This window comes from Cotesia typhae, unplaced genomic scaffold, assembly GCF_013202065.1.
Source record: "Cotesia typhae breed Kobodo isofemale line unplaced genomic scaffold, CoteBio_Ctyphae scaffold_91, whole genome shotgun sequence".
Classification (NCBI taxonomy): Eukaryota; Metazoa; Arthropoda; class Insecta; order Hymenoptera; family Braconidae; genus Cotesia; species Cotesia typhae.
In genome coordinates this window covers 1427977-1447348 of record NW_027423781.1, presented here as the reverse complement: position 1 = coordinate 1447348, position 19372 = coordinate 1427977, and the positions used below count along the sequence as shown (strand labels likewise).

Sequence of the window (19372 nt, the reverse complement as noted above, 5' to 3'; positions counted from 1 at the left end):
AAAGATTGAATTTTTTAGTATCATGTATGCTTTATCTAAAGTGGTTGCATGACGAGGAATCGGGGTTCCATCCCGTCTCAGGTACCGTTGCTCGGAGATAGCTCAGAGGTTGTAAAACACTGTGCTTTAGGGTTTATGAGACCGTTTTACAACCCCCTGTTTATACAGCTCACCGGATGTGTCAGTCGAAGCGTCTTGCTCCTCCAGGTTTCTATTGTCTTCATCCACGGGCGGGTGGGTTGTGGGTGGTGGGTTTCTTAAGGTTCTCTTTACCCCTCGGCTCTCTTTGGTCTACTCGTGTCTTTCGCTATAACAAGAACTTCAAGTTAGTTACATCGTCAGACATTTTGGACGCCAGGATTGAATTTTCCTCTAACAAGATGACTCATGAATACGTGACATGATTATCATTATCGGTCACTGTTTTTACCTAGCATTTTACGGTGGTTAAGCTTCTTAATTCTGAGATAATGACAACGACCTTGGGATTGGGGAAGACAATTACTTGGGAAGGGGTGGGGGAAATTTTTTTTTTAGGAGGGGAAGGAAGCTTGAAGAGTTAGCTTTCAGATGCTGCCGAAGTTTTTTAGATAAAAAATTTTTAAGACACTTTTCAAAGCTCTTAAAATTTTCCAAAAATTAAGTAACCCATTTAAAGAATTTCGGATCATCTTTTTCAAAGCTTTGTAACTTGGGTTCTAATTATCGGAAAAACCTTTTTAAAAATGGAAAATAAAGCTTGAAGAACAAGCTTTCAAATGATACCAAGTTTGTTTAATTAAAAAATTTCCACGATACTTTTCAGAGCTACCGTCATCATTTCAAACAAAACATCCCATGTAGACTTTTAAAATAAAAGTACTGACAATTACAGCGGGTATGTATTTTATAGCAAGATGAAGCCTAGTAGCAGCAACTTCCTCAAGCACGGAAACCCCTTACGCAACAGAGCTGGTACTAGTTTTTATTCTAGCCTCAGATTGGAGGGTTTTTGCTCAACTTTTTCCCGTTTCGAAAAATTCAGTCGCGTAATGGTAATGGTTATGGCGGTCTCTGGGCGAATAGGTGGGAGGGTGGGAGGGTAGAAGATGTATGGGAGGCTTCGAATCGTGGATCAAAGCGGAAGCGGTATAAGAAGGAAGCGGAAGTTACTTACGTGTGTGCATGAGATGTATACTCGAGTTGTTTAAGCACTTTCTAGGTACGTACCTAAATTCGAGCTGAGTATTCACGTATCGACGTTTGCTGCGTTTGTTAAACTACCCTACGAGGGCTAAGGAGGGCAATAAATTTTAAAGAAGCGGTGATACGCGAGCCATTTCTATAGATAAGCCGCTAACTTACTGCTGAGGAATCCCTCCATAAATTTCTTTTTAAATAGTTACCGCTTTTATGGCCCCTAATTATTATTACTACTTTTCATAATTACTTTAATTATCGATTCTTAAAGCCCCATTCCTCATACTACAAGAACACTGTTCTAAATTACTTTCCTGGAAATTATTTAATTAGATAATGACTGATCATGCTCGAAAAGTCTAAAGAAAATAGCTAAAGGCGTGGAATTTTTTTTTTCAGAGCCTTTAAAAATTATTAAAAAATTTTTTATCAAAACAAACTTGGCACCATTTGAAAGCTTGATCTTCAAGCTTTAATTTCCATTTTTTTTTTAATTTTTACGATAATTAGAACCCAAGTTACAGAGCTTTGAAAAGGAAAATCAAAAATTCCTTTAATGGGTTACTTAATTTTTGGAAAATTTTAGAAGCTTTGAAAAGTGTCTTAAAAATTTTTTTCCAAAACAAGCTTGGTACCATCTGAAAGCTTGTTCATTAAGCTTTATTTCCCCTCCCCAAAAACATTCTACCCCCCTCTCCTTGCCAAGTTACAGAGCCTCGAAATTCCTTGATAACCTTAGCGTTGGGCGCCATTCCAATAATTTGGCGGCATTAACTTAAAAATTCCGCGGAATTTAAATACAGGGTGGCAGCCGGGAGTATACTGGTTTTGTTTAAAATCCCATTGTTCTGTATGCCATTTTACAAAGCTTCATAGGTCGCGACTGCAAAGAAACGAAGAAAACCCGTGGGGGGTGGGAGGTGGAGTAGAAAGGGAAGGGGTGAACCGGCGTACGGGCATTTGCATTCTCATTACCATCGTCTGCGTTATTCAAATAGCCCGAACTATAACTGTGACCTCCCTCTTTTCTCTTCCCCCAATTTTTTTCCATACGTACAAATTCGTGATAGTTTGTCGACTTTAGCGCACAGATTTAATGCACGAAAACAACTTCCTAGTCTGAAAACTTTTTAATAAATATGCACACGTTGTATAATGCTCTTTGTAAGACGAGGGCATTAAAATCGTTGAATAATCCTGGGATAATAGGTCAATACCCTATCGACGTGTATTTCAATATTGGGGGTGTGCCATTTGTTAAATCACATAAATATTGTTATACACCAATTCTACAATGTCCAGCCAATGACATGCAACCCAGTTTTAAAAAAAATATTCGAGGATGGCTGAGATCTTTACGGATTAATTTTACCTTATTAATTTTCAACGTAAACCGGATTGACGGAATTTGTGGAAAAAAATAACGTATCCTTTGTCGTATAAATGAAATTTCTGGATAATTTTGGCATTGTTAATAATCCCTATGGATAAAACAAATATGAATCTGAAAATGACTACCCAGAAATTGAATTCTTTAATTACAAAAGTGCTGAGAACAAAAACAAAATTAAAATCAAAGCTTAATTATGTCCAGGATATAGCGAACAGAGTTGTTGGCATGACCGCTGAGATTAAATCTACTTTCAACACAAAGCCCCTCTGTGCATTAGGGAACGTTGCCCAGGTACGTTAAATATAATTTGATTGTGGAATTCTAGTGCCAGTTGATTGGCGGGGCATTTCTATTGATGTCCACAATCTCTAAACTATATTACGTGAATTCATTTGTTCTATGACACACTGATCCTGGCTTGAATTTAACTTTAAGCCCACAATAATTCCACAATAACTCGCTGGAGTATGGAGGACGCCTTTCCATGCGTCCATTTTGTGGAAGAAGAATTGAGGGAAAAGGAAAGGGGAAGGGGTAGAATTCTAACTAATCCCGGCTAGAAATAATCCCCACGTATTTTTATCGGATTAGATCAGATTTTATCTAACTTTTTTTTCATTGGATTTTCCAGGTACGAAATGGATGTGTGACTAATCCGGCGAGGATGCGATTGGGGCTAAAAAAACGACGATGATGTGGACAACTTGGCCACGGACCAGACGAAAGAGTCATGTTATTGGTTATTGTTTTATCATAGTCCTGGCAGCCATGTCACCAAAAGAAGCCGCTAAAAGTCCAGTTGGAACCACCCAGTGTCCTTCTCCAGAGCTTATTCCCGGATGTCCGTGCTATAATTTTGAGGATGGCCTGTTCCTAGAGTGCAATGGAGCCACGGAGAACTCACTGAGAGCCGCCTTGACTGCAGTAGCAAGTCTCACGAGCCCCAAAGGTGGGTTTAAAGACGAAAAAATCACTTTTTTCGGAGTTTTAGCATCATCTAGGGTTGATGAGTCATTGCGGGAACCGCTTGATCTCGGGCTGTAATTGAGATAGAGAGATGAGCCACGGCTCGTTAGAAAGCCTGAAGACCCTAAAAGCCGTAGTTTCAGGTCCCGAGTCGAGATTCGTAAGTTAACGGGGTCAGATGGGCCGGGAAGTACAAGCGGAAAATTTTGCTAGTTTTGGGCGCCAAGTTTTTTGGCTGTAGCTTCTCGGGAAAATTTTTTAGCGAATCGGAATCAAATTTGCTGGAAAGCCGAGGATTTTTTCTATCCCTTAGAGTGTTTTAAAATTTTTTTAGAGCTTGTAGAAACTAAGTTATGATAATTTTGCAAAAAGTACTTTACGGTGTATTTAAAAACGATAGTAAAATATGACAGCTGTTTAATGATAAGCGGATTATAAGCTACACGTTTCAAATGATTTTTTATTTTTGATATGATAATCCTGGAAAAGCTACGGCTAGAGGAATTATGGTAATTTTATTGATGGACGCATTAGAGAATGAGTAAAAAAATGTAAAGCAAACGTCAATCATCCTTCTCGCTTATCTCTGTCAAAATGACGTTACAAGTTACGTCTCTTTTTAGTATAACTTTTGTTTAAATACTTGAAACAAAAAAAAAAAAAAAAAAAAGGTTAAGAATGTGAGCTCAAAGAGGACGTCGCTTTCACACACTCGGATCACATCACTAAGCTGGGAATTCTAATGCATCTGACTTCAAAGCTGTAAAACCAACAGAACTTGAGCCTCCCCCCCTCCGTTAAGGGTTCCTTAAAGCCAAACCTCAAGCCACTGAAACCACTAAAGCTACCCGATATACTTTCCCTCGGACTTTTCACTCAGATTGTCCCACACTCTTTGATCTGATCGATAACCTCATTCGTATAATCAACGAACCCTGTGCCCAATTTCTGTTCCAGAAGCCGTGGTCCAGTCATTGAGCATCTACGAGCTGGACCGTAAGATAGACGAGCTAAAGTCTAGCATCTTCCCCTACGGAACCCAAATCAGGCACCTCCAGATCTCCCACTCCAGCATCCAAGAAGTGGCTGAAGATTCCTTCACCAAGTTCAACCGCTCGCTGAGTTCCCTGGGGTTGGTCTCAGGGCGGCTGCAGCAAGTTCCACACAAGGCCCTGGCCAGCCTGACGCAGCTGACGAGCCTGGACCTGGAGTCGAACCACATCCACGACCTGCCGCCGCACTCCTTCTCCAAGCTGTCCCTCCAGAAGCTGAACCTAAAGGGCAACCAGATCCAGAAGATAGCTGAGCACGCGTTCTCAGGCCTGGAGGCGTCATTGACTGACCTGGACCTGGCGGAGAACAAGATCAGGATCTTTCCAATGACTGCTCTGCGGAACCTGGAGCACCTGGTTTCCCTGCGGCTGTCCTGGAACGAAGTCTCCCAACTCCCCGAGGACGGCTACTCAAGACTCGACGCCTTGAACTTCTTGGACTTGAGCAGCAACAACTTCGACAAGATCCCCCTGAACTGCTTCCGCTGCTGTCCTCTGTTGCGAACACTCTCGCTTTACCTGAACGCGGTTGAGCTGGTCGACAAAGACGCCTTCATTTCCTTGATAGACCTGGAGTCGATCGACATCTCCCACAACAAGATAGTGTTCCTGGATATCGCGACCTTCCGTGCGAATCAGAAGCTCCGGTCCATCGACCTGAGCCACAACCACATCCACTACATCCACGGCGTATTCTCCAGGCTCCCTGAATTGAAAGAATTGTTCTTGGCGGACAACAACATCCTGGAGATGTCAGCGGACACCTTCGCTGGAAGCGTAAACCTCAAGGTGATCTACCTCCAGCACAACGCCATCAGGAAGGTCGACTCCCGCAGCTTGGCAAGCTTGAAGCAACTGACCCAACTTCATTTGACTGCTAACTTCATCAGCAAGCTCCCCAAAGACTTTCTCCAGCACACTGAGAACCTGCTGACCTTGTCGCTTGACGAGAACAACATCCGCGAGCTGGAAGTCGGGACTTTTGGACGCACCAAGCACCTCAGGGAGCTCAGACTTCAGGACAACCAGATCACTGAGGTAAAACGAGGAGTTTTTGCTCCCCTACCTGAACTCCAAGAGCTGCACCTCCAGAACAACGCCATCACTGACATGGAAACTGGAGCATTGAAGACGCTTCACAGCCTCCAGCATGTTAACCTCCAAGGGAACCTGCTGGCAGTTCTGGGTGACGTTTTCCAGGTGTCGGATGACAGAATTGAAGATGACAGACCTGGCAGCTCGCTGATCTCCATCCAGCTGGACAGTAATGGATTAGGAGTCCTCCACAATGACTCTCTGAGAGGACAATCTTCGGTCAGGATCATGTGGCTGGGCCACAACAGGCTCACCAGGCTCCAAGCTCCCTTATTCCGTGACCTTCTGTTGGTAGAAAGGCTCTATCTCACCAACAACTCGATATCCCGGATTGAAGACACGACGTTCCAACCAATGCAGGCTCTCAAGTTCCTGGAACTCAGCATGAACCGCCTGAGCCACGTCACCGTAAAGACTTTCTCGGAACTCCATGAGCTGGAAGAATTGTACCTCCAGGACAACGGACTCAAGAAGTTCGACCCATTTGCTCTGACAGCCCTGAAGCGGCTGAGGATCCTGGACTTGGCAAACAACCACCTGAATGTTCTGCACTCGATGATCTTCCAGGAGGGCCTCCCGATCCGAACGCTGAACCTCAGGAACTGCTCGGTGAGCTTGATAGAATCAGGTGCGTTCCGAGGACTCAACAACTTGTACGAGCTTAACCTGGAGTACAATCACCTGACTGCCAACGCACTAGACCGCCTGGAAATTCCAGGGCTTAGAGTCCTGAAGATTTCCAACAACAACTTCTCCCAAGTCAACGGCGAGTCGTTGGACGGATTGCCGTCGTTGCAACAGCTGGCAATTGAATCGACGTCGATACATCGAATGCCTCCGGAACTGTTCACCAAGAACAAGAACCTGGTGAAGCTTCTGCTGGGCACCAACTGGCTTAGCTCTCTTCCTGGAAGCTTGTTCCTAGGTCTGGAGTCGCTCAGAGAAGTTAAGCTTGATGGGAACCGGTTCCAGGAACCTCCTTATGAAGTATTTCTCAATGCGACGTCGATAGAGTTCTTGTCTCTTGCTCACAACGTTATTTCCCACGTAGACGCGACAAGGCTCAGCGGACTGACGAACCTAAGAGAACTGGACCTGAGGAACAACCGCATCATGACGCTATCAGGATTCGCTACGGCGAACTTCTCAAGGCTGATATCCATTGACCTGAGCTACAACCACCTGACAGCCCTCCCGGAGAACTTCTTCATCCACTCGGTCCAGCTGAGGAAGATTGAGCTGGCTGGGAACAAGTTCCGGCAAATCCCAAGCGTAGCTTTAGGGGAACGGAACATCCCTAACCTGAACTGGCTGAATATGACCAGCAATCCCTTGACCAGGGTCCACGAGTTCCCTTCTTTAGAAACTCACTACCCCGCATTGCAGGAGATCCACATCTCAAGGACAAACCTGACAATCATCACCAGCCAGGACTTTGACGCGTTCCCAGTCCTGCTCCATTTGTTCGTGACAGCCAACGCAGTGGCCAGAATTGCGCAAGGGGCCTTCAGGAAGCTGCCAATGTTAGTAACTCTGGACTTGAGCGTCAACGAGCTGGAGCTTCTGCCTCAAGAACGACTCAGAGGCCTTGAACACCTCAAGCTGCTGAACCTGACCAGGAACAGGTTGAAGGAACTCGAAGACTTCCCAGCTGATTCCAAAAGCTTGCAGGTTATTGACCTGTCCTTCAACCAGATCACCCACATTGGTGGAAACACCTTCAGGTACCTGGCAAACCTGGAACAACTTCACCTCCACGGTAACTGGGTGTCCAGGATCTCCGGCGACGCTTTCAAGATGATGAAGAAGCTCCGGCTGCTGGACCTCAGCCGGAACTACCTGGCAAACCTGCCGCTCAGCGCGCTCAGGCCTCTGGAGACCCAGATCAGGACTCTTAGAGCCGAAGGTAAGTTTTTTTGATATTCCCCTTTGTATGTTAGGTTTCATCGTTGGTTTGCTTGCAGAAAACCCCCTGCACTGCGGGTGCGAGTCCCAGGAGCTCTGGGAGTGGCTCAGGGACCACCAGAAGCTAGTTGTTGGCGAGGGAACCAGGGAGGTCGTCGGTGGGAGCAACGTACGTCGAGGAATGATCAACGACGTAGAATCCCAAGGGTTGCTAAGGTGTGAGCAGCCACCGGAGCTTCGGGGCCTGGTCTTCCTGGAACTGGACCCTCATGCTTTCTGCTCAACTCCACTGGTCCAGAAGATCACCACCCAGGACATCCAGCCCTTCTCCGCTTCAATCATCTGGCAGAGTCGCAACCACACTGGGCTGCATGGCTACCAGATTGTCTTCAGGAACCTGGACTCGCCTGATGAGGTAAGTTCCTGATTACATTCAACCTGGCTGATTCATCATTTCCTAGATGATGATGATGATGATGATGATCTATTTCAGATCCGAAGCAAGATCTTGGGTCCAACTGCCAGGCAGCTGAGGCTGCCCAAACTGCTGGCCAACACCCGGTACCTGGTCTGCATCCGCGGCCTTGGAAACTGGGCGCCAGAAGACTACTCATCGTCAGCGTCACTGTCGTCGTCAATCATCACAAAGAATAGCAACGATTCTGAGGACGTCTTGTTCGACACCCTGACGTCGCTGCCGTCGGAGATGCTGGACTCTACTGTGAGTCAGTGCCAGGAGATGAAAACCCTGGAGGCGCCGTCGGCAGTTGTGATCAGCGACGGAGCACCCATCAGCGATCCTAGTGGCGTCAGCAGCATCTTGACCAGAAGGTTGGGGCTGATCGTCGGGTGCTGCATGGGGTTCGTCGTCTTCATACTCCTCGTCTCCGTTTTGGGCTACTTGAAGGTCAAAAAACAGAGGGAGGCGGTGAAGCGCGATCAGCAGCCCGTCCCACCAGAGTATATATCTTATAGACACTTCAGTATTCAGAGTGGTGAAGCGGCGAGAGCTGTTACCCCTGGTAACGTCACCACTGACATTACGGCGGTTACTGCGACGATCACCGCTACATCTGTTACTGCGACCAATAAGGACAATTCCGGGTACGTAAACAACGTCGTTACTGGTGCTACTAATCTTAATGTATAGCGACGAGCTAATGGTTCCGGGCTGGCAGACACCAGGACTGACGTCACCAACGTTTAATCCGGGACCATCATCACAAATCACGTTGCCCTCCAGATTTTATGTTAGTTAGGCTGAATGGGGAATATTGACCAATTTATTTAGGGTACGTCGCAAGATTAGGCAGCTTTAAAGCTCCGTGGAACTAATTGGCGCCCGTTTGATTATCAAATCCGACGTCTTTATAAGCTTAGATACCTTAAAACTCATTGCTGAGCTAGACGTCCAAATCTGACGATCAGCGGCGTCAGATTTGGTCTAATAATCCAGCCAGACGATATAATCTGACATACCTAGACGTCACTGTTACTTCGAGTGCCAATTAAGTGAAATTTTGAAAACTAGATTCGATGTACGACGTCATTATCTGGTAAAAAATACGAGTTTTCATAATCTGACGCTAGTTTTTGATGTTTGAGTTGATAAGTTTGCTGCCAGACGTCAAATCTGACGGAATATGACGCAAACAATAGACTTGACGTCAATTAGACAATATTTAGGTCAATCTTTTGGTGCTAGACGTTATAATCTGACGAACTATTGATTCGGGTGCCAATTAAGTGGAATATTGAAGACTAGATTTGATGCGCGACGTCAGAATCTAACAAAAATTGAGAGTTTTACTAATCTGATGATAGTTTTTGACGTTTGAGTCAATAGAGACGTTGACAGACGTCGAAATCTGACGAGAAGTGACGTAATTACAGACATTTACGATGTTAGACGTCCAAATCTGACGTAAATATTGAACTGGCAAGATTTAGGTCATCATTCCAGTGCTAGACGTCGCAATCTGACGAAAGACGACTTGTACGTCAAACTGGGCGCCAATTGGGGGAATTTTGGGCCAGAATTTCGTTGCTAGACGTCATAATCTGACGTCAGATTCTAAAAATCAATTGTTGGGCGCCAAATGTAGTTGGTAGGTGTCGAAAATTAGCTGACACGGACAGTATTGACGATTTGGGTGCCCGCGGGGGGTAAGATGGGCAACCTTTAGGTGAAAAAAAAAATATCAAAATATTTTGTAAAATATCTTGGCAAGACTTGTTGGGGGGTCGATAAATAATCACAAACGGGCAATAATAATAAATTTAAAAAAAACACTGGGCGCCATAATGTTTTTTTAGTGAGAATAAAAACTAAGTGTTCCAAATTTTTTATAGTTAAAACAAATATAAAAAAATTTTTATAAATATTTTTAGCGTAAATATTTATTTTAATTTTATTATTAAATTTTTAGTTTAAAAAGTGTGCGGTGTGAATTTGAATAATAAATTTTGTAGTGATTGTGGCCGACCGATAACAACTGTTTAGCGGTTTGTAACAGGTTGCGAGTATTAAATATTTTAATCTAAGTGGGGAACATTTTAATGTAAATGTGTGGGTTGCTAGTCGGTGAGAGTGGGGTGGGGGTGAGGATGGGTAGTGGGGGGTGAGCTGGCCTAGTTATTCCAATATTTTGCTCTCTTATTCAATTATTTATATTGTTATATATACAGGGTGTCTCTGAAGTGGCGGGAGTAATTGTTGGGGTCGATAGAGAAAAAAATACTGAATCGAAAGTTCCTGAGCCAAAAATTTTTTTGGGCCATAGAATTTGAGTTATGAATTAAAAACGATAGCCAATCAGAAGCGCGCTATTCGAGAAATGAAAATGAGCGGGGAAGTAGAGGAGACGCGAGAGTGAGATGCTGCAATAGCAGCTTACTCGCTCACACAAAGCCGAGCATGAGAGGGGATTGTGACGCTATGAGCCGAGTACGTAAGTGTGAATGAGTGGATGTATGAGGTCGCAAGCGGACGGCTTAATGTATGAGTGTGTGTCCGTGTATCGCAGCATTATTGGAGGCGTTGTAACGCTGAATTAAAGCTAACCGGGTACTCTAAGACAGAGGAAAAATTTTAATTTTTATTTTTATTCGAAAAAATTTAATAAAAAAATAAAAAGGCCCAAGATTTAACCAGACCCACAGAAACGGAGAGTAAATTTTTAATTCTCATTTATTTTGCTGGGGATTATTTTCAAATACAAAAAAAAAAAAGGCTAAGATTCAACTGGAATCCAAAAAGAGATGGATGAAAAAATTTTATTTTTATTTTTAATCAGCAAAATTATTTTTCTTTAAAAAAGAGCCCAATCTCGACTGGAGCAAGAAAAAATGATTGAAAAATTTTATTATTAATTTTCAATCAACAAAATTATTATAAAAAAATAAATGGGCCCAAGTCTCAACCGGACCCAAACAAACGGATAAAAATTTTTATTACTTACTTAATTTGGTGGAAATTATTTTTTAAAAACGAAGAAAATTCCCAAGACTCGATCGGACCCAAAAAAATAATTAAAAGAATTTTTCCTTATTTTCAATCACCAAAATCATGTTTCTTCAAAAAAGGCCCAATCTCAACCGGACTAGAAGAAACTGATTGAAAAATTTTATTTTTATTATTAATCGAGAAAATTATTTTGAAAAAAAAATAGGGCCCAGAATCAACCGGACAAACAATGGACTTGAGTTCAATTTTTTTCTTAATTTATAATTTGACATTCTACCTGTTAATTCACCGATAGATAATTCTAATAAAAATATCAAAATTATTCGGACTTGAGTTCAATTTTTTCTTAATTTATAATTTGACACTCTACCTGTTAATTCACTGATAGATAATTCTAATAAAAATATCAAAATTATTAGGACTTGAGTTCAATTTTTTTCTTAATTTATAATTTGACATTCTACCTGTTAATTCACTGATAGATAATTCTATTAAAAATATCAAAATTATTCGGACTTGAGTTCAATTTTTTTTTAATTTATCATTTGACATTTCGCTTGTTGATTAAGTGATTAATAATTTTAATAATAATATCAAAATTATCAGGACTCGAGAGCGATTTTTTTTTTAGTATATTTTTTTACATTTTACCTGTCAATTAACTGATAAATAATTTCAATTAAAATATCAAAATTATTCGGACTTGAGTTCAATTTTTTTTTTTAATTTATTAGTTGACATTTTACCTGTTAATTAACTGATAAATAATTTTAATAAAAATATCAAAATTATCAGGACTCGAGAGCGATTTTTTTTTTCAATTCCTTATTTGACATTTTACCTGTCAATTAATTAAAAAATAATTTTAATTAAAATATCAAAATTATTGGGACTTGAGTTCAATGTTTGTTTTAATTTATTTTTTGACATTTTACCTGACGATTAATTGAAAAATTATTTTACAGAATAATTCCCAGCAAAATAAATGAGAAATGAAAGTTTTCCATCCGTTTGGTTGGGTCCGGTTGAGTCTTGGGCAATTCCTTCTGTTTTCAAAAATTATTCCGAGCATAAGAAATAAGTAATAAAAATTTTCTATCTGTTCGTTTTGGTCCGGTTGAGTCTGGGGCCTATTTTCTTTTTGAAATAATTTTGTCAATTAATAATTGATAATAAATTTTTTCAATCAGTTTTTATCGTCTTGTCAAGATTAGGCTGATTTTTGTTCAATAAATTTTTGTTTGTTATTGAAAAGAGAAAATAAATTTTTTTGCATTCTTCTATTCTTGGCTCTGGTCGAGTCTTGGGCATTTTTTTCGTTTTTAAAAATAATTCCTAGCAAAATGAATGGGAAATAAAAGTTTTCGATCCGTTTGTTTGGGTCCGATTGAGTCTGGGGCCTATTAATTTTTTTAAGAATAATGTTGTTAATTAATAATTGATAATAAAATTTTTCAATCAGTTATTCGAAGTCTGTTTGAGATTGGGCCTTTCTTTTCAAGGAAAATTAATCTTGGTGATCAAGTAATAAAAAATTTCTATCCGTTTATTTGGGTCCTGCTGCGTCTTGGGTCTATTTTTTTTTTTCTTAATAATTTAGTTAATTAATATTTAGAAATAAAATTTTTCGATTTATCTTTTTCGGGTCCGGTCGAGTCTTGGGCAATTTTTTTGTTTCGAAAAATAATTCCCAACAAAAAAACAGGAATAAAAGTTTTCTTTCCGTTTGTTTGGGTCCAGTTAAGTCTGGGGCCTATTTTCTTTTTTAAAAAATTTTGTTGATTAAAAATTCATTATAAAACTTTTCAATTATTTTTTCTTGCTCCAGTCGAGATCAGGCCCTTTTTCAAAGGAAAATAATTTTGCTGATTAAAAATAGAAAAACAAAGATTTTCAATTTATTTTATTTCGGGTCTGGTCGAGTCTAGGGCATTTTTATCGTTTTCAAAAATAATTTCCTGCAAAATAAATAAGTAATAAAAATTATTTATCCGTTTGTTTGGGTCCAGTTGAGTCTAGGGCCTCATTTGTTTTTTTAATTAGTTTTGATGATCAACAATAAAAAATAAAATTTTTGGATCATTTTTTCTGGGTCCGGTCGAAATTGAGCCTTTTATTATAAAAAAGTTAATTATGATGATTAAAAATGAATAGTAAAATTTTTTTATTCATCTCCCTTTCGGTCTGATGGAGTCTTGGGCATTTTTTTCGTTTTTAAAGATAATTTCCAGCAAATTAAGTAAGTAATAAAAATTTTCTATCCGTTTGTTTAAGTCCGGTTAAGTCTGTGGCTTATTTTCTTTTTTAAATAATATTTGATTAATAATAAAAATAAAATTTTTAATTAGTTTCTCTTAGTCTGTTTGAGATTGGGCCTTGTTTCGAAAAGAAATTAATTTGGCTGATTGAAAATGAAAACAAAATTTTTCAATTTATTTTTTTTTTTGGGTCCGGTCGAGTCTTGGGCGATTTTCTTCGTTTTTTAAAATAATTCCCATCAAAATAAATAAGTAATTAAAACTATCTATCTGTTTGTTTGGGTCCGGTTGAGTCTGCGGACTATTTTTTTTTAAATAATTTTGTTGATTGAAAATTAATAATAAAATTTTTAATCATTTTTTTGCTCCAGTCGAGATTGGGCCTTTTTTAAAAGAAACAATTTTGCTGATTGAAAATAAGGAAAAAATTTTTGTACTGTTATTTTTTTGGATCCGATCGAGTCTTGGGCATTTTTTTCGTTTTTAAAGATAATTTCCAGCAAATTAAGTAAGTAATAAAAATTTTTATCCGTTTGTTTGGGTCCGGTTGAGACTTGGGCCCATTTATTTTTTTATAATAATTTTGTTGATTGAAAATTAATAATAAAATTTTTCAATCATTTTTTCTTGCTCCAGTCGAGATTGGGCTCTTTTTTAAAGAAAAATAATTTTGCTGATTAAAAATAAAAATAAAATTTTTTCATCCATCTCTTTTTGGATTCCAGTTGAATCTTAGCCTTTTTTTTTTTTTTATTTGAAAATAATCCCCAGCAAAATAAATGAGAATTAAAAATTTACTCTCCGTTTCTGTGGGTCTGGTTAAATCTTGGGCCTTTTTATTTTTTTATTAAATTTTTTCGAATAAAAATAAAAATTAAAATTTTTTCCTCTGTCTTAGAGTACCCGGTTAGCTTTAATTCAGCGTTACAACGCCTCCAATAATGCTGCGATACACGGACACACACTCATACATTAAGCCGTCCGCTTGCGACCTCATACATCCACTCATTCACACTTACGTACTCGGCTCATAGCGTCACAATCCCCTCTCATGCTCGGCTTTGTGTGAGCGAGTAAGCTGCTATTGCAGCATCTCACTCTCGCGTCTCCTCTACTTCCCCGCTCATTTTCATTTCTCGAATAGCGCGCTTCTGATTGGCTATCGTTTTTAATTCATAACTCAAATTCTATGGCCCAAAAAAATTTTTGGCTCAGGAACTTTCGATTCAGTATTTTTTTCTCTATCGACCCCAACAATTACTCCCGCCACTTCAGAGACACCCTGTATATAAAACAAATTAATGTGTAAGTATGTGAAAAATATGTGATGGATAGAAAAATGTATAAATATATTAATTAATTGAGTATGTATAATTTATAAAAAAAAATATGTAATGTAATTAAAATAATAAACTATTGTAACTTTTTTTTTAAATACGTTTTTTTTTTCATTTAGAATTAAAGCTTGATTTTTAAAGAATCTATAGGAAATACGCGAAAATCACAAGAGACCTTTTTTGTAGGAAATTTAATCCTTAATCAAAAAGGTCCTTTTCAATTTTTCTCTATCTCTTATCAATTTCCCAGAAAATCAATTTTAAATCCTTAGCATGTGACCTTAAATCCAATTTTTAACTCCGTTGATTTTAAAATTGGATTTTTTGTGGTAAAAATTGAAAATTTGGGGAAATTATAAGAAAGCTTTTTTATAGGAAATTTAATTGTCAATAAGTAAGGTTTATAAATTTTTTCCTAAATCTCAAATTTAAAGAGTTACCGTAAATTATACAAACCTCGATTTTTCCAAATTCAATTTTTATCTTTCAAAATTGGGTTTTTTAACCGGGAAAAAATTTTTTTTAAATTACTAAAAGCAATTTATCGGATGTAAAATTGAATTCTGTAATAGAAATGTCTCCAGTGATTTTTCTCTAAGCCGCGTCATTTAAGCGGAATTGAAGAAAAAGTAAAATCTTTGTGGATATGTTTTAATAAAAAAAAAGTTAAAAAGAGATTTCGATAGAGTTTAATAAACCTCGAAGTAAGTCTCCAGGCTGGAGAATTAAGTCGAGAGGAGTAAGACAGTTGAGGAAGATTTCAGATATCCGGGCGGTTAATTTTCAATGAGATATAGGGAGGGGGAAGCCCGCGATATTGAAAAATATTCAAAAAAAGGTAAAAAATAATCTAAGAGTTATATATTGAATTATTGAACGAGTTTTCTCTGATTACTGTCGTCAGCAGATTCTCTTCAACACTTTTAACTGTTATTATTATTTTTATTAGTATTATTATTATTATAGAGTGATAATGGGTGTTTTAATTACGCGTCGTCGTGCGTATTGATTTCCGTTAATCCGGGGGTTTAATTATTTTTTCCTGTTAAGATAATCATTGAATGCTGTTAATTAATCGATGGAACGGCGACAGTTGCTGTGTACTTTTAATTGATTAATTATAAACTACCGAGTGTATAATTAACTTTGTTTTAACGGTGAATTCATTTTCAAGAGAACTTTTTTTTTTATTTCAAGTCCTGGGAAATTATTGATAAAATAAATATCAAATTTAAATTGATTTTCCGAGGAAATGATAAGAAATACGAAAAAATTAATAGATACCTTTTTGATTAAGAATTAAATTTCCTACAAAAAAGGTCTCTTATAATTTCCCCAAATTTTCAATTTTTACCTCAAAAAATTCAATTTAAAATCACCGGAGTTAAAAATTGGATTCAGGGTTACATGATAAGGATTTAAAATTGATTTTCCGGGAAAATGATAAGAGATAAAGGAAAATTGATAGAGACCTTTTTGATTAAAAATTGAATTTTTTACAAAAAAGGTCTCTTATAATTTTTTTGTAAAATCAATATTTGGCCCAAAATTTTAATCTGAAAAATGAAAACTAGATTTCAAGGTCAAATAATTGTTAAATAACAAAAAATGAAGTTTCCCGTAAAAAAAGTTGGAAAAACTAATTACAACAATTAGCCGTGTAGTATCTCGGAAAAAAAATGGGCAATTGGAGTAGCGGTAGCTGTAATGAATGCACATAAAAGAGAGGGATGAAAAATTGGCAATCAGGGTCTCTGAGAAATCGAATTAATTAGTGAATTTAATTAAACCTTTGGCAATATCCGGGATTATAATGATACCACTCTATCTTGTATTTATAATACAACAATTAATGAGTAATTAGGTGGATATGTGTAATAATTATCGGGCTTATGGAGCCGCCGGGGTGATTAACGACTGCGGACATCGCCGTCACATTTGATGCTCGTGGTGATGATAATTGTCATTTCCGAGGTATATTTCGGTAAAGTCCCGCCAGGGGGTGCCAGGGGGTACCAGGTGGGTGGTTAACGAGAAGGTCACTCAGTAATTTCTCCTATCAATTATGCAAATCTGTATCAGCTTGACTAGTTGTCAATCGTCTCGGCAGTCGGAAAGGGGCCGCCCCAGTTACGCACGATGGGCGCCACGACAACTCTCCAAACCGGAAAATGGTCGCTCCGCTGATTGGATTGCATTGATTGTCGGTAGACGGCTCCCGGATGCTGGGCGGTACTCGTTTTTTAAAAGTTTTTGTTGTCTTTGTTTAATTTAGAGACCGAATTTATGATTACAATTTTCCGGAAAATTCTCACAAAAAATAAATAATTCAATTAAAAAGTGACAGATAAGTAATTATTTATTCTCCATATTCGAAAATATAATTTTATTAGTTAAAATGACACACTAGATGGAGCTTTATTTCGAAAAAATTAATTAATAATTTTAATTTTAATTTTTAAATTTCCCGCCACTAAAAAACAAAAATCTAAATTTATTTAAACCGCAATAATTTTTTAATTAATAAACCGATTTTGACGCGGTTGGTTGCATTCAACGCAGTTTTTCAGCCCAATAAAGCATTAAAAATTTTGAATAAATCGTACGAGGAATTTCAATGAAATTTTGAAAAAACATTTTTTTGGGTTTTATTTTCGTTTACGATAACTCACGAACGAATCAACCGATTTTGACCGGGCTGACGGAAATCGACGTGGTTTTTTTATGTTAAGAGCTGGTATGTATTTGGAAAAGATCGATAAAGCCGTTTTGAAGTTATTTCGAAAAAAACCAAAAAACAAAAATTTTTTTTTTGAGTTTTTTGGAAATTTCTCAAAATTGACTTGCCCAAATCGCTCCAAATTCTACTCAAAATCTTTGTTTGGTCAAGATCTTTCGCACAGAGCCAACCGCGATGAAATCGGTCAAGCCGTTCAAGAGTTATAAGAGGTTAAATTTTGGTAAAAAATTGATTTACCCAAAAATTGATTTACAAAAATCTTATTGATGGAAAATTCAATTGTCTCCAAAAAAAAAAAAAAAAAAAAAAAGTCCTAATAAATTTATCCGCTTAAGAAGTTATCATCCCTCTTATTGCCTGAGAACCTGTAAAATCCCTCCACCGTAATATAATTTATAATGATAATTTAAAATTCTCCAGAGCCTAAAAAACAGAGTAAGTACGTAAAATTCTGAGCACGTCTAAGAGCCGAGAAAAGGTGTAAAAAGCTCTTGCATAAAAAAAAAAAGTGAGATCCGTGAGTTTGAAGGGGCCTTGGAAAATCTCCGGGGATTACGTCTTCCGTTTATGGAAGTTGTATTAATCCACGTCAAATGCCTCAAATGCCTGAGAATAACGATGTGCTTTACAGTACCAGAAGTTGAGGAGATCTACAGTGAGGGTGCTTTTCAACAAGACTCCAAAAGGAGGAAGATAAAGCTACAAAGGATGCTAAGCATCACTGATATTGAGTAGTTCAGTTAAGCTTTGTATTTCTGGGAATCTACTCTGGAATTTAATAGACGACTGACCAAGAGACGTAATTTACAAATTAAATTTTTTTTTTTTTTTTTTTTTTTTTTTTTCCGTGTATTGTTTGATGAAATAATTGAACTCGGGAAAATTAGTACGAAATAAATTTATGATAAAATAATGGGCTTAGCAATGGCTACAGTATAATAGTGTAAATGCATATTTCATAACTACAGAATCCCATATTGTTCTGTCCCTTGTTCTCCACTCGTATTCCGACGTCACATACCTATATGTTTATATATTAGGTACTGCACATTTACATGAACATATCATCTCGACATACACCGGTGATAAAGGATCCTCCTGCTAGTACACGTTCTACTGTCAAGCGACATGCTATTGCCAATAAACAATAATTTACACACTTTTTTTTCATTAATTTAATGAAAAAATTAAAAAAGGCTGTCCTGGTATTGAGAACATTCATTTTAAAAAAAAAAACAAAAAATTCTCTGCCTGAGATTCGAACCCGCGACCTATTAGTTCAATAATAATAATTTTAAATGGCGATATTTTGGAAACTACTCGGCCGATTTTGACGCAACTTTGTAAATAAACGTTTATTAACTGCTCCTAGGTCCTTACAAAATTTCAGGCGATTCTGAGGACCCGGGGTAAGATGGTCACAGGAGAAAAATTAATTTTTTATAAAAACTGACCGTAATTCCGGATATTATCTCCCGATTTTCGTCAACTAAAGCTTAAATTCTTTATTTTAGTCCCCTTAATACTCTCTGAAGTTTTTTAAGGATCCGGGGTAAGTTGGGTCACTAAAAAACTCACTAAAATGAAGTTTTTATAAAGAAATATAAATAAAATAGAAAGTATCTGGGTAAAATGAAAAAAAAAATACCTTGCCGGGATTCGAACCCGCGACCTATATGTTTAATAATAAACATTTTAAATGGCGATATCTCAGAAACTACTCGGCCGATTTCGTCACAACTCTGCAGATTAATGTAAAGTAAGTGTCTCTAGGTCTCCACAAAATTTCAGGCGATTCTGAGAACCCGGGGTAAGATGGGCCGTCTGAAATGAAAAAATTTTTTTTAGTTCAAGTTAAGTTTGTTGTGTTTAGAAAAATGCGGACTAGAAAAACTGTAGTATCGAGGAATGTAATTACAATGGCGGACTTAAAAATAAATAATAGGAGAAAGGTCGCTTGCAGACTGTCATAATTCTCATG

The 19372-nt window shown here is 38.0% G+C and overlaps 1 protein-coding gene across 2 annotated transcripts in view; it reads left to right on the top strand.

Moving 5' to 3' along the window:
- Positions 1-10637, top strand: part of LOC141537360 (uncharacterized) — a 45801-nt gene extending 35164 nt beyond the window's left edge. The window contains exons 3-6 of one of the 2 annotated variants that reach the window (XM_074258307.1): positions 3204-3521; positions 4496-7591; positions 7650-8005; positions 8084-10637. In XM_074258307.1, coding sequence (XP_074114408.1) covers positions 3263-3521; positions 4496-7591; positions 7650-8005; positions 8084-8740 — 4368 coding nt within the window. In that variant the 5' untranslated portion in view covers positions 3204-3262 and the 3' untranslated portion in view covers positions 8741-10637. Of the gene's footprint in view, positions 1-3056; positions 3522-4495; positions 7592-7649; positions 8006-8083 lie in introns of those variants that run through there. The other variant, XM_074258308.1, reaches the window with a different exon arrangement.
- The last annotated feature ends 8735 nt before the right edge of the window (positions 10638-19372 follow it).